Genomic DNA, 14,995 nt, shown 5'->3' with positions numbered 1-14,995 from the left:
CACATACAATTTATGTACATAGACTATCATAAATATTGAAAAAATAGGTTTAGTTTTAATGGATTAGTTTTATAAATAACATGTTACATTTATGACTGAAATATCATGGAAGACAGTAATGTCTAACTGAGGTGACAAAACAGTGGTTTAATACTGAAGCTGCTCTTTTAGGTGGTTTGCAATGTAGATAGGTTTAAGCAGACAAGTTTGGGAAAAAAATAATTTAATAAATCATGTTGGAAACCAACCCAGCCAAGTGGAACTCAACTGTCACAGGTGGAGAGCCAGTCATCAAATAACAGAACACATAAATGTAAAATCTGGAAATTGCTACATTCAGAGAATTAAGTGACATGTATGCTATATTATGAGGTGTCGTCGCAAAAATCTTCCTCTTCTCTGCCTGCTGAGAAGGACTCTGTAGTAACTTCTCATTTACACCTCCTTCGTCTTCTATGGTTACTGAGAGAAAGGAGGCTACTTCTCACTTTTCTTTTTAAATGCTGGCAAGGGAAGCAATTTATCCCTTATGTGCTACAAATTGCTCAAAGGTAGACAACATTTTGATCCTCTTCCACCTTTCTACATTTGCGGGGAGAAAGAAGAAAAGCTGCCAAGTACTGAGCAGGCACACGCTCAGCACTTCTGTAGAGATCAGGTAACATGGGATATTTAGCCATGGATGTCCAGTACCTGAGGCAGAGAAGTACCTAAGGAGTGTTCATCAGTGCTGACTCCACAATCATTAATTGTCAGTTGAGTACCACCAAACTAATAATACAAACAAGAGGAATATAACTTCTCATTACAGTTTTACATAAGACTTAGTGACCAGTACTTATAGTCATGCAGAAGTATCAATACAAAATACCTGCAACTTTTTGGATAGATTTTAAACGGCTGGGCAGAGATTGACATTATCTGCCAAACAGTGATTATCATTTAGATTTGTTTCTGATTAATTCTGCAAGAGCAAAAAAGTCTCAGGCACTGTTTGATCAATGGATTACAGGCCCTTACCTGCTCCCTCTGACACAATGACCGAGTGGAACTTTGTAGATCAGATTTTAGAACATCGAGTCAGATGAAGAGAGCTGACCACGCTGCCATGATTATTTCATTAATCTCTGTCTAGGCTTTTGTACCCAGTATTGTTGCGTTTGAGAACCTCTTATAAGCCAAGTACTCTGTCATACAAGTGTTATTTCTCTTCAGCCTGGGATAAGAATGAAAGAGAGTAAACATGCACTAGAAACAAAACAGCTAACCACAACCATACAGCACCTGTTTGATCAGCTAGCTAGCTAGGGCTCAATAAGGAACTCACCTATTTCCAAAGCAAACAAGTATGAGATGACTATTCAGTCTATGAGGTTATCTTTAATACTACTATACAGTATAAATTGGAAGAATCCCAGCTACGTATGTGAAGAGAGTTTGTACCAAGCATGAAATACTGGTGCAGTTATTTTTGTGGATTTGACTCAAAAACAGAATAGTCAAGTAATTCAAAATCCAATAATGGATGAGTAAGTTGAGAAATACTCTACACTTCTTGAATATTATACAACTAGTAAACTGCATTAGGACCTTTTTGTTCTCCTACTGAGTGTTTCAAGGTAAATTGGACAGAAAAAGAAAAACCCAAGAAACATTGCTACAACCTTATTAATAAAGAGAACTCAAGGAGGGAGTTTTATATTAATGGCATATGCTCCAGTGCCATTCAGTTTTTAAGTACAACAGAAAAAAAAAACCCCAAAAAAACCAAAAAAGCAAAATCCCCCACACCCTGTTTTACCCAATTGCACTATTGAGTACCTCAAGAACAGAAGTGTTAACACCATCTTTACGATTTCCAGACTAGCTATGTTTTTCTCAAATGTACCTGTTCGAAAGGGTGGTTTTTTTAAAGCTTGAAAATTTGGATTTCCACACCATTTTTGGGAACTAAAGTAACTGTAGTTACTTAAGTAAGCTGACATCCTGATTTTCAGGATTATTTTCACTCTACTTTGAACTAAGTTAATTTCATGGAAAGCATTTATAATTAGAGAATTTTGACTTGGATTGGTTCATTTTCTGTTTTGGTCATTAGAAGTAGTTTTTAAAATAAAATTTCTTATAATTATGCCTCATAGAAAGGCAAACTAGATTTAATTTAGGACACTGATTAAATATTTTCATGAGGTCTTCTATGTTATTCTTTCATTCTTTTTAGAAAAAATGTTTCTTAAAGCCAAAATAGTGCTTTTGAGGTCCATAAGAATTTTTGGTACAAAAAATAATAGTGTTTCTCTCTCTCATTGGTTATTTAAACACTTTGCTGTAAATTAAAGAGTTATTTCTCACATCAAATGGTTCCATTAGGCACATTCAAGTAAAATAACAAAATATCCAAGTAACAATGACGAAAGCCAAACATGGCTTGATAAAAGTCTACAGAGAGTTCTGTCCATTCTCTGGAATGGAATAAAGTTGTCACTTCCTTCAGCCAGACACTCATGTGGTTGGATGTTAATATCCACTTCCATCATGCAGAATAGTTTCTTAAAGACAGAGTTCGGGTATTCTACAATCAGAAGAACCATCAACAAAGAATCTGCATTTTAAAGGAAGCTGAATAGCTCATTTTCATTCTCAGTAGGTATCTGAGTGAACACTGACATTTGAAGTGGAGTATTAGAGACTAAACCAGGACAGTTAATGGCCATCAGATGCAACATTGTGGGTCCAGTCTAGAATAATCAGTGTCATACACCCAGTCATCACAAGTATACCACTTAGAAAGAAGAACGCAGCCTGAAAAAAGAGAACATAAAAGAAGTGTTTCAGTTTCTGCTACTGTACCCATAAAGTCATACAATTTACTGCACAAATGCCATTGCTCATGGAGAACAGAGTAAAAGAGACAAGAAATTACAGTAAACTATAAGGAGTTAGGTGTATTTCTCATACTTGGGGTCCTTTTTCAAATAAAAAAGTACATTTATTTTCAGTATATCAGACCTCACCCTCAACTGAGCGAAATTAATGCAACTGCTGATACCAGTCAGGCTGTGCCACCGTGCTGACTTGATCCTGACTCAGTATGTCTAGGACTTGATTCTGAGTCAGTATGTCTACGAACAGTAAGCACAGCAAGATCAGTCAGGATGACCCAAAATGATTGGAGCTTTTACAGGGTAAATTACCTAAGTCAGTCTTGCAAGAAAATTTAAATGACAATGACAAGACTTTTCTCATGTAGCTCTTAAGGGCTATCAGCTGAAATCTCGTTTGTATCAGCAACAGAATAACCCAACTGTTGTTGAGATTATGGATTGGGAGGTGGGAGAAGTCACTGAAGTGAACTGAGACTTGTGACCCGTAGATACTCAAAACTGAGGAGATAGTTAACACACGGGAGTTGACTAAGACAACATTAAATGCCAATTCACTGACTACCTTCACCAGGACTTCAAAATTCTTAAATCGTGAAGGAAACTAAAATTCTTGCTCTGAATTAGTAAGCAAATTTAACTATTACATATTTGTCTATACATACCCCAATCTTTTGCACTGACTTCATTGGTTCCTTCTTGACTAATTTGATATAGAAGGCAGAAGGAAGTATAAAGATCAGCATGGCAGCCGCAGATGCACCTGTATTTAAAAAGCATAGAAATAAATACTAATAAACAGGTTAATCATAGAATCATAAAGGTTGGAAAATAATTTGCTTAGATTGGAACTGCATTGTCTGACATTTGAAAGACTATTTGAACTGATGTGTAAATGCTTACCAATGAATCCAAAGATGTCTCGAATAGTAGGGACAAAGATGACGAGCATGTTGGTAAACGCCAGAAGAGCAACTGTAATGGAGCAGTGACGCCACCATCTGAACTCCTTCCCTGCCCACAAAAGCTGGGTAATGGAACTGCGGATCTTTTGAAGAGAAGAAAAACAAACAAAAAAACTGTTTAGTCTTCATTGTGGAAGTCAGTGACTGTCACCTGAATTAGAACTTCCTTCTGAAAGTATCTTAACATAGTTTTCCTGAACACTTCAATATTTTAATAGAAGTTGAAAGACACGAAAGTAGTTTTCAAAAATATTTACTTCCTGCACTTCAGATGCAGCTCTGTGCTTCTGGTCTGTTTCTCTTTTCAGTGATTTAGATTTTCAAAGCACATGCAATAATGGAGAAAACACAAAGAAAAACATCTATCTTTAACAAAAATAAATCACAGGGATTTTTGTAACATCTAATGATGCTGCTCAACAATAAGACACCTCAAAGGCCAGAATTCATGTTCACAATGTACTTACAGAAACATATTGACTTTTGCAAGCTGATAATACAGTCGTGCAAGTACTTTTACAAAGGGGCAATCTGTTCCACTCCCTCAATTAAACCACACCAGGAAAACAATCTAACTGAACGTATTTGTATCTAGTGCTTTGTAAATATTGCCTGTTTACTTAATTCATTTGAATTAACAGTATAGAGGTATTTCATCAAGCTTATTAGAATAAATTCCCTTTTTCAGTTAAGAGAAAAATTCTGTAAATTAATAGATGGGAGATGCTGAATCAGTAAATGACTGCAGCAGGACAGGTGATGAAAACAAAAAATGGAAATTGGATTAAAAAAATAAATTACTTACTGGGAAAATAACTACAGGTACAGTAAGGGTTACAGCCATAAGCACAGCAAGACGCACAATGAGAAGAAGAATATCAGCACCCAGATAAGCAGAGTAGGTATGAAGCAGCTCTGGTTCAACTTTTCCTATAAAGAAAATAGTATTTTAATTATATGTGGCTGACATACTTCTCGAACAACCACTTCTGCTCAAAATCCAAGTGAATTTTACAGTTATAGTGACATGAACTGAAATCCTCAATAGCTCCTTTAAGCACATCTCCATTTTACACAGAGATAACTTGGAGGCACTGGATCTGTGTTAATCCAATTTTAATTCTGTGCCTTGGCCTTAATTCTAGTACTGATCTTTTGGGTGTGCACTTACAAAAACATTAAAAAAACCTCAAACAAACAGTGTGTACTTAGAACCCACAGTAAATGCTTGCTCAAACTTAAAAATAATATTATGTTTGCAGAATATAATTAATTTAAAAGAAAGCGGAGAAAGTAATATTCACCATAAAATGTCAGGTATCCAAAGAGAGCAGCCAATAAATACATGAGGAACATGGCAAAAAAAGATACATAGGACACATTCATCATTCTTTTACGGCTTCGGCTGTATAAGAAAGAAAAAAAGAAACATTGTTAGCAATGAGAACGTACCGCTTTATACTACTTTTGTTTGTTTAGTGAAATTACAGACATATATTTAATATTTACCTTTTCAGTTCTTCATAGATAGGAAGAATTGCAGGATGGCAGACAAAAGAAAATGTTAGGATTGGGACAGCATAGACAGTCTGAAAAACAAAAGTATGTTTTGCTAAAGTATCTCAACAAACATTAGAAATTCAGTTTTGAATATTTCATCAGTATATTTTTCAGATTTGACTAGGTATCAGCTTAGTTTGTCATAAAGACTAGTTATTCTTCACAACTGAAACTTTGGCAAAAATTAAAACAACAATTTCATATTTTCTTAAACCCAGACCCTGAAGTACCAAATACTCTCAAATCTCACTGAAGTCCATGCTGACCCGAATGCATCTGCATTCAGAATTATGTTCTGCATCTCATAGGATTCCGTCATTACAGCCTGATCTTGGTACTGGCTATTACACATAATTCCTTCCCATATGTGGAGACTCACCACTGTAATTGGGAGCATTTGTGAGAGTCGAGACTTTGTGACTGGGAACTTAAAAGTCTGTTCAAAACTCTGGCGTACATTTCCCATTTGCACGCTTTTAGCATTCACTGCTTCTGCAATCTACTTTTTAAAATGCTTTACTAACTTACTTGACTGCAACTTGAGAAAGCTTGAGAAATGCTGTGCTGAAGAATGACATGCATTTTTTGCCACTCATCTCAGGCAGGCACCTCAATCTCCTCTAATTTCTGTGTGTTTGGAGCATGGAAACACCTGCTCTACAGGAGGTAAACAGTGCTTCACTAGTGGAACAGAAAGTCTTGGTGCACCTCAAGTTTACACTTGGGCAATTGCTTGAAGGAAAAATGACCCAATTTATCTGCTATGTATTTAGTTTAGTCTCTCTTAGTTATTTTCAACAGAGAGTCTGATTTTCAGTCAATTACCTGTGAATTGAAGATGAAATATTTTGGCTTGCACATATCATCACTTGTTATGTTTTCATCTACCAAAGGTGCTAGTGTTGCATTTATTAATGTTACGTTCATGATGTCGCTGTCCATAGGACAAGGAATCTGAAACATCTTCCAAATCACCTAGAAATAAAGCCATGTATTTACTGTTACTTTGACTAATGCAATATGTGAAACTTTTCAGAAACTGTTCAATTTCACTTTGAAATGCAGTTTTACAAGCACTGCAATCTAAAACATTATACTTACAACAATCAGAAAGAAGACCATGCAAAGTAAGGAAAAGCCACTGGTATAGCCCAAATATCCTGTGTTAAAGAAAGATAAAGAAATCTAAGGTACAATAAACAGGAACACCACTCATGTCATAACATTATGACAAAATAGATTCTGTCAGTGATCTCTTTAGAGATTGCCATTTTCTTAGTGTTACATAGAACAAGTTAATTATTCATTGACTTTCCACTAATCTCAACCCAGATCTGAAAGTTCTCAAAGACACATTAGGGGTCTGTACATACAGTGAGTCTGCAATATTAAACGTTGTAACTTAAAAAAAACCCAAAAAAGGTCCAACAAAAAGCCCACACCAACAACTATGTGAATTTTTTATTATATACTAAAATTATTATAGGATTAATTCTAATAGAATGCACTCTGAGGTAGTTTAGCCTTTTCCCTTGTTTTTATTGATTCACTTAATCTGTAGAAAGTAGTAACTTGAGAAAGTAATTCACATCAAGGCTCTCATTTAGCAAGGTTCCACTACTGGGTTCTCTGAACAAACATTGTGTTAACTGAATTATTCACAATTATCACTGAATTACAGCCATTTCAGATAAAGCATCTGGTATGAAGATTCTGCTACTGCTTGGAATCTAAAATGAAAAAGGTGACTTCTATTTACTTTGCAAAGACAATTTAACTGCCCAGGGCTAGCATCCCTTTTCTTTTGAGACTGTTACAGGATAGCTAGTAACACAATTAGCTAATAACAATATTATAGTATTTCACTACTGAACAAAACAGGTCAAACTTTGTGATAAGAATACAAAGTTACACTTGAGCCTCATTCTAAAAGCCCCCCTTATCTATTGTCCTTTCATTTTCCACAAACACATCTGTAACTTAAGACACTTGCTTTTGTTTTTTTTTTATTATTTTATTTTTTTAAGTAGACTGACAGCAATTACTTAAACACTGATTAGTCTGAGACACAAGTTTGGAGACAGCTGTTAACTCACATAGTACTTCAAGACTCAAACATCGTTATCAACCCATTTCCCCACAGTATTTTCAATGCATTTTTATCTTGATTGTACTCTACTGCTTACCTAAATTTTTCAGTAAGGACAGGGGAAGAATGAGGAAGACAGAGACCAGCAACACTAAATAGTCGCCATTAAGATACCATTCTCTGTAGAAAAAAGGTAATATTTGTTAGTAACTGAAGTATTAAAAATTACAACATCTTCAGTTTAGTCTTTGCCCTTCTACTACATGTGGCTTCTTAAAAAATGTAGTACCTGATGTCACAAAGGATTAGCATTCAACTTACTATATGGACCTAAAGCCCTACAACAGCTTCTTATCTCACCCCAAACCTGCATTGTGCCTTTCCTTTAGTGTCCTTTTCTATAATTAGTATGCATCTGGAAGTCAGAAGACAGGAAAATAAGTGACTGGTCAGAAAAATGTCAGCTGGGATCAATCAGAAAAATAGTAAGTTGCTTAAATGTTGGTTCCCAACTCTCCAGATGTATTAAAATATTGCAGGGCCCCAGCAGGGTGGTGGTCCACTTTTAATGGAAGTTAAAATTCTGTTAGGTGCCCTGCAAGAGTCAAAGAAAAACAGGTGAGGGCTGGAGTTAAGGCAGTAGCTCGAGCCTGTTGGCTGAGAAAACTCCAACAAGCACTGGGAGTCTCCTGGGGGCATGTTTAGTCTCTTTCAGTAGGGAAACTATGACAAGAACCTCAGAAATTTTTTTTCCTTCGACCATTTTTGTCATTTATTTCATAAGAAGCAGCAACTATTTTTTGAGAAAACATATTGGAGTGTTAGAAGATTAAAATCTTCCTTTGAAACACAGAAAAACAAAGTTACATCTGTGTAAATATAATGTGATTTCACTGAACTAACAAAAACTGATCTTGAGTATTTAATTGTGGCAGGGCAACTGCTTTCTTCATCTGTCCTACAGGATCATGCTACATGCTTTAAGCAATTAAGAGTAACACTAAGCATTTATTCCCAAATATTAATACATTATATCCTATTATGGTATCATCTAATGGTATTTATTTTAAAATGGACTGTACACTATTTCAGGTAAACAAGGAAAAATAAATGACCTAATTGTAAATCTGTAGATTTGAACTCATTTGCTGAATTATAAGCCTATATATGGCAGTGCAAATATGGAGTAACTTTAACAGACTTGCTCTGGATTTATGTACCTAATGCAAAAACAATTTGGTTATATCTCCCCAGTTTTATCTGGGATAACTAAATGCAAGAAATAAATTTTAAAAAGTCCAAATGGGTAGGACATTAACATAATGTACCTTTTGTTGTCTTTTTTTTTTTAAATAGTAGTCTTGTAGTAAATTTACAAGAAATCACAACACAGATTCCTTGCATTTGATGGAGTCATAATAACATTCACTATTATTGTGCATGCCCCACATGGAGGCCATCAGAACTTTCAGACCAAGCACTTAAAAATTGTTCTGTAGTGAATAGTAAAAAATGGGATTGCACAGCTTTAAAATACAGCCGAGTATTAAAAAAATGCTAAACAAATTCTACTAACGGAGCTATTATTTGTAATATTGTCTCAGAATTCCAGAATATGTTCTACAGTAAGCATTATTTTGGGACATTTAAACAGATAAGTGCTTACATTTTAGGGATCAGGCTGCCAGAGTGGAATCCATGCCAATGGTAGCCACCCAGACTCCCCTAAGCAATGCATGGAGAGAGTCAGTTAAATGGGGTCCACAATTGCCAGAGCACTGAGAAAAGATTTACTTTAAGTCAGTGTACAGCTATGTGGTACCAGCCAACAAGAAAACACTTAAAATACAAATCTCAATTCCTTAACTTTTGTTTTCTAGATATTGCAGAGCAGCAGCTGTATCCAGTGAGATTCATAGCCTCTAACTTGCCCTCTTGAACAGCAACCAATTTTGAATTCTTCTCTGAAGATGGGACAGTCAAAAATACTTCTTTCCAAGCCCCCTTGTAAGTACAAGCTACTCCGGGAACTTTCTTAAGAAATTGAAAATAAGGACTTGAATTCAGCCAAAGGAGGGAAATTAACCTTCCCAGAGAAGAATTTGTAAACATTACAATAGTAACTAAATAGAGTGGGAGTGCATTTTTCAAATATGTTTAAAAAAAAAAAAAAAAGAAAAAAACAAAGAAAAAAAAAAGGATGGCTAGCACAATTGTCATGACAATTCATATATCAGCAAGCTGTATGAACACCACCAAATGGCTTGAACCCCTTGGGCAACACAGGCAGAAAAATGCCTACCTTCTGAACTCGGGCTTAGGTGTAAGGTGGAGTCTTGAGCTGCTCAGCCCTCTCAAGACTGGGACACTTCAGGACAAGGCACAGAAGTACAACTCTGAAGAGTGAGATTTATAGCACTTAACTCTATCCATCTGAAGTCAGGCATCTTGTTTTAGATAGCTGTTTTTACAAACCCTCTCAATATAGAGTAATATGATAAATTGCTGTTTGGAGATGCCCAAAACAGGTGTCTAAGCCAGGTGCACTGAACTGACCACTACAGAGAACCACTTTCCTCCACTGATGACACAAAGACCAGAGTAATGATAAACTTAAAATCCAACTTTCAGCTGGTATGGTTAGATAAAATGAACCCTACCCAAGGCACCCACTTTTAAAGCCAAGCAGGAAAGCCACTATGGAGTCAAGGTGTCTGCAGGACTAAATGGCAATCCATCCACCACTTTAATCTTGGGCATATAAACTCTGGTTTAGTTCAATGTTTAGTCCTCATGTCTTTTTGAGAACCGTTTCTTAAGACATTCACTACATAACTGCACCTTAGTCCTTTATTTAATCACTTCCCACAATATTAACACTAGATAACCAAAATAATCAGTTGGAATGCAAGTAAGAAAAAAACAACCCAAAACATAACCACATTTACCCTTCCTTACTGAGAGTATGTACTGACTGGTACATACATTAACACTTACCTGATGTTCTTTAGAGAACAGCTTTCTGTAGTATGATGGAATACCTGCATTTTTCTACACTTTTCCCAGGACAGGCTGGATCTAAGTGAAGTGGAGCACTCAGGGGAAGGGAAAACTTACTGTATCTCTGTCTGAGTAAGAAGCTACCCTACGGTGTACCGAACGTGGTCTTCATATAAAAATATATACAGTCTCCGTATTTGTTTCTCCTAATAGTTTCTCTGATGAGGAGTTCTAACACCTACCCTGTGGTCTCTTCGATGTTCATAAATGTCTTGATGACCAATGGTAACTCATATTTCACTATGAAGAGGTAGCTTGACATAGCTGTAGGTGAATAACATCATAGATCATTACAAATATAGAACATGCCACAAGATTCAAGAATCACATAACATGTTTCATAACTTCACTTGAACACAAGCAGTTAATGAACACATGTTGTGTGAAAAAAAAGTCTCCAAGAATAAGTAGGGAACAACTACTATTGACAGTACAGACATTTTAAGATCTTGTCCTCACCTCCAATGTTCTGCATTGTAATTGATCCAGAAGCAGCAAGTTTTCCAGCCATACCAAATGCCTTCATTCCCAACTGTTCATACAATAAAGATCCTAAAAGAAAACAAAACAATCCATGGGAAGGGTGTGTTTCACAAAGATACCATATGAAGCAAATACCATATGTCTGTAACATAGTAATTTGCCATACCTCCTTCATTAGCAGTCTTCAAAAGGAGATGCACGGAATACAAAGAAAATATTGAGACAAACAGTAGGAGTATCCTGGAGAGGGAAAACATGCAAATTTTTAATAGCCATAAATGATTTATGGTAACATTATTAAATAATGGTGCATCAAACCTAAAAATTAATCATATTAAAATATTACCTGGGAAAAACCTGTAAACGCTAAGGCCAGCTAAAAGTGTTCTGAAAACCCAATTAATGCCTAGTTTATAAAGGATTTTATAGTAAAATGCATTTTACTGGTATACTGAGAAATTCTAGTGGAGGATTAAACAACAGTTTTATTCACTGTAAGGTGGCATAAGCATGGGCAAGCCCCAGGCCACTATAATTGTCTAGGTTTGACATAAATAACAAACTATCAATGGGAATGGTTTTGTATCATTGTAAGAAACTGTATTTCTCCTCTCTTCCTATCCTTGTTCAACAGCGTGTCATGAATCTGTGAACACCAAGTTGTGACTAACTGTAGCTGAAGTGAAGATTATCTCTTGGTCTTAAACAAATCAGCTTTTCAGTTTAAACCTGTGTTATGTTTTCTTCTAGGTAAGATGAAACTGCAAAAGCCTTAAAGAATTGACAGAAAATTCAAATACATTGAGAGTTGTGTCTCCAAATGGAAAAACCTATTTATTGTCATTAAGAAAAAAAAAAAAAAAAAAGCATACTTTCTTTGCTCAAAAGTTACTCTTCATGTGTTCTTACACGGACATTGCTAGTGGCTTATCTCCCTCACAGCTTTTACATGTGATATATATTTATTATTTCCAGAAGCACATTTGCAACATCTAAAATTTGGATGTCTCAACAAGCAGCTCTCTCCCATAACAAATGCACTTCCTGGAGTGGCACGCTAGGGGGGATTTCTCAGCTGCAGAAGAACACAGTGGAAAATTACCATACATTCAAAAACCCCCCTGGCCCTTCCTATACCAATACAAGCATTCCACTCTATAGGAAACCTAAGAATCAGCTCATCTGCTCAAAAATGGCAAGCTCCATTTAAAGTTCCCAGAGTAGTCTTTAAATTTCTTTTTGTGTCATTTTTAATCTTGTTGAAATTAGTGAACACAGCACAAAGAAGGGGAAACAAGAACATGTGACAAGAGCTTCGCAGATCAGTATAAGGAATCCAAAAAATTTGTGTTACTGTGCCAATTCAACACCAACACATGCACACAAATAAACATCTGTATTTCTGACAGGTAGAGATTAACCAGGATTTAATTCAGCCATCAAATAGAAACAGCACAGCGAAATGTGCAAGAGTTACATTTAATTGAAACAGCACTGATCCTGTACCCCTCAGCTCTAACCTCAGATGGCTGCCTACAGTGTTGACAAGGTCCATCAGCAAATTCATTTTGAAGTTCACTCAGTTTCTGGCTTCCAGACCATACCATTCATTTATTTACTGCTGACACAAGTGACAAGTCACAGCACTGACACAAATGACTCTACATAGTCTTCGAAGAATTTACTGCCTAATCAACTGCATCTGGATCTGAAATCTGTAACCTAGTTATTAAAGGATGTCTGTAATGCCCTCAGCGTCATCATAAATCCTCAGTATCATCAGCAATTGACTGCCTTCCTGCCTTGGAACCATGCAAACTACACTAAGTTTCGAAAGGTAACTATTATCTTTGAATCAGTACTATACTAATGCTAATAGGTCTGAATGCAGTACCTGGAAGGTAATTAGATTTCCTCAGCACCTGTTAAATTTACAGTTTTGAACATTTTTTTTTCTCCAGAAAAAAGGACACCCATTATATGCAAATCTGTTCAAATATCTAACCTTAAATTTTTTTTCTTCTCCTCAAAGATGCTCTAATGTGCATTACACTGATTATCTTGTATGTGCTGCAGAACATCTTTAGAGCATAAAATTGATGTGTAGAGAGATTAAGGATCTATCTCTTCTGAATTCATGCTGGTAAGTTGTTCATTCAGTTTAGCATCAAAGTAAAAGTCTTAGCAAAAAATTAACAAACCACCATGTATTTTAAATAAAATTTTTCACACCAAAACTTCACACATCGGTAGTTTCCTCACAAAACTTGACCATCATCCTAATATACTATGAAATATCTGGAAGTAAATCTGACCTACAACTTTCTGGAAATCTGGCAACAGAGCAAGGCAAATTTCAAACTAAATGTTACTCTTCACTTGTTCTTGAACATTCAGCATTTATTTATTTCCAGGATAAAAATACAAAGTTCCTTTAAACATATCCATGGATTCCCATTTGCACTCAGTCACTGATACTACATGTTGTATAAGCTGAACTGCCTCCAATATACAAAAAATGTACTTTCCCAAGACATTCAGAAGCACTGTACATAATTGTTTCCTTATGCCATATCCAATTACGTTACTATGGTCTTGTCTTAAACCTCAGAGCTTCTGCCACCACAGACGTACCAATAAAGATATGCTGGTTATTCCACATCCTTCCCTTGCAGGAAGACAGCAATTTTCATAGGTGTAGCTGAAACCAGTCCCCTGAATTGATTAAAACTATAGCAATAAGGATTTCTCTATTGGTCGAAGTACATCGCACCTCTATAAACACAACTGTGTCAGCTGAGGAAAAGGAGAACATGTCCCTGACTGGTAAGAGTGGGACACAGAATTTTAAGAGTAGACATAGCCAGATTTGCAAGAGACAAATAATCCTCTTCTGCCTGCATTTTTTCTTCTAAAAAAAGAAGGAAAGTACAGCCTGATCCTGTACTTTCGTGCAATTATGACTTCCACCAATTTAAAAATTTCTGTTGTTATTGTGAACTGTGAAAGAGAAAGCTAATATGGACTTCAGTCTGTTAAGTGGCACCTCTCTTTTTCACTTGGATAACGGAATTTTCAAGGGAAGTCTATCAGTTATTCATGGAGAAACTACATCTAAGTAAAGTAGAATTCACTGTAAAATGTTTTGTGGGCTACAGAACTTGCAAATGAACCTGTTTAATTTTTGCAAGTCCTTCTGAATGTATCACAACCTCCTAACTCAAAACAAGACATGAATCGTAAAATGCAATTCTGTACCTACAGCAATGACTGGGTATTTTGCAAAGATCATAGTCTTACATCAAACATTTTTCCATTATTAATTACACAGTAGAAAGATTTTTTTATGAACCAAAAGATACTTACACAAAAAGAGCAATTCCAGTGTTAGCCATGGCATAAGAAAGACCAAGGATGCCACTACCCACAATAGCATTGCTCAGATTAAATACTGACATTCCAAAGGAAGTAGTACCTGGATGCTGAGAAAAGGAAGATTAATAATTATTAGAAAATTGCTACGTATTTCAGAATTAAACATAAATTTGGCAAGAAAGTTTTTGTTTTTTCATTTTTTTGCACTTACATACTGAGTTTCATATTTCTTCTTTCCAAGACTGGAGTCAAGCAAGAAATTTTGATTTTCTGGATCCATATCCGCATAGTGGCTGTAGAAAGCATTGCATCATTAGTGACTATTACGGGCACCTTGTCTATTCATTTCCCGTTTAGCATTTCCAATCCACATCAAAGGGAAGAACGAGCAAACCAGCAGAAAAACCCGCAGAGCAGCACGCCCCTCACCTGTCCCCCTGCCCAGCGCACAAAGCACTGCCCGTGCTGACGCGTGCAGTCATATCCTTGTGTCTGTAACGCATGTCAACACGCGACACCTCCGAACCCGAGGCGGCGTTTTAAATTCGGGCTGCAGCGGGCTGTGGACGCCCCCAAGCACC

General features: G+C 36.2%; 1 protein-coding gene across 1 annotated transcript; it reads right to left on the bottom strand.

Moving 5' to 3' along the window:
* Positions 1–2,358: 2,358 nt before the first annotated feature.
* SLC38A2 (solute carrier family 38, member 2) lies at positions 2,359–14,917 on the bottom strand. The gene is made up of 15 exons (XM_010073977.1): positions 14,844–14,917; positions 14,626–14,707; positions 14,406–14,521; positions 11,206–11,279; positions 11,016–11,108; positions 10,739–10,820; positions 7,594–7,676; positions 6,509–6,567; positions 6,233–6,382; positions 5,357–5,436; positions 5,152–5,252; positions 4,653–4,777; positions 3,786–3,930; positions 3,548–3,645; positions 2,359–2,802 (listed from the first exon to the last, which is right to left on the bottom strand). The coding sequence occupies exons 1-15, from the start codon at positions 14,915–14,917 to the stop codon at positions 2,704–2,706; spliced, it is 1,461 nt and encodes a 486-aa protein (XP_010072279.1). The 3' UTR covers positions 2,359–2,703.
* Between the last annotated feature and the right edge of the window lie 78 nt (positions 14,918–14,995).

Source organism: Pterocles gutturalis, unplaced genomic scaffold (assembly GCF_000699245.1).
Source record: "Pterocles gutturalis isolate BGI_N339 unplaced genomic scaffold, ASM69924v1 scaffold2801, whole genome shotgun sequence".
In the NCBI taxonomy this organism is placed as follows: domain Eukaryota; kingdom Metazoa; phylum Chordata; class Aves; order Pterocliformes; family Pteroclidae; genus Pterocles; species Pterocles gutturalis.
Note: the sequence above shows the minus strand (reverse complement) of the source record. Positions and strands in the feature narration are given on the sequence as shown.

What these genes read in the sequence shown, in the direction of transcription:
- SLC38A2 (XM_010073977.1), bottom strand. Translation starts at nt 14,917, where the DNA reads ATGCGTTACAGACACAAGGATATGACTGCACGCGTCAGCACGGGCAGT. An exon ending in TACCTGTAGTTATTTTCCCA is followed by an intron (nt 3,931 to 4,652) that starts GTAAGTAATTTA and finishes TCTCTTCAAAAG; the next exon opens with ATCCGCAGTTCCATTACCCA. An exon ending in AGTCAGTGCAAAAGATTGGG is followed by an intron (nt 2,803 to 3,547) that starts GTATGTATAGAC and finishes CTCTTTTTTCAG; the next exon opens with GCTGCGTTCTTCTTTCTAAG.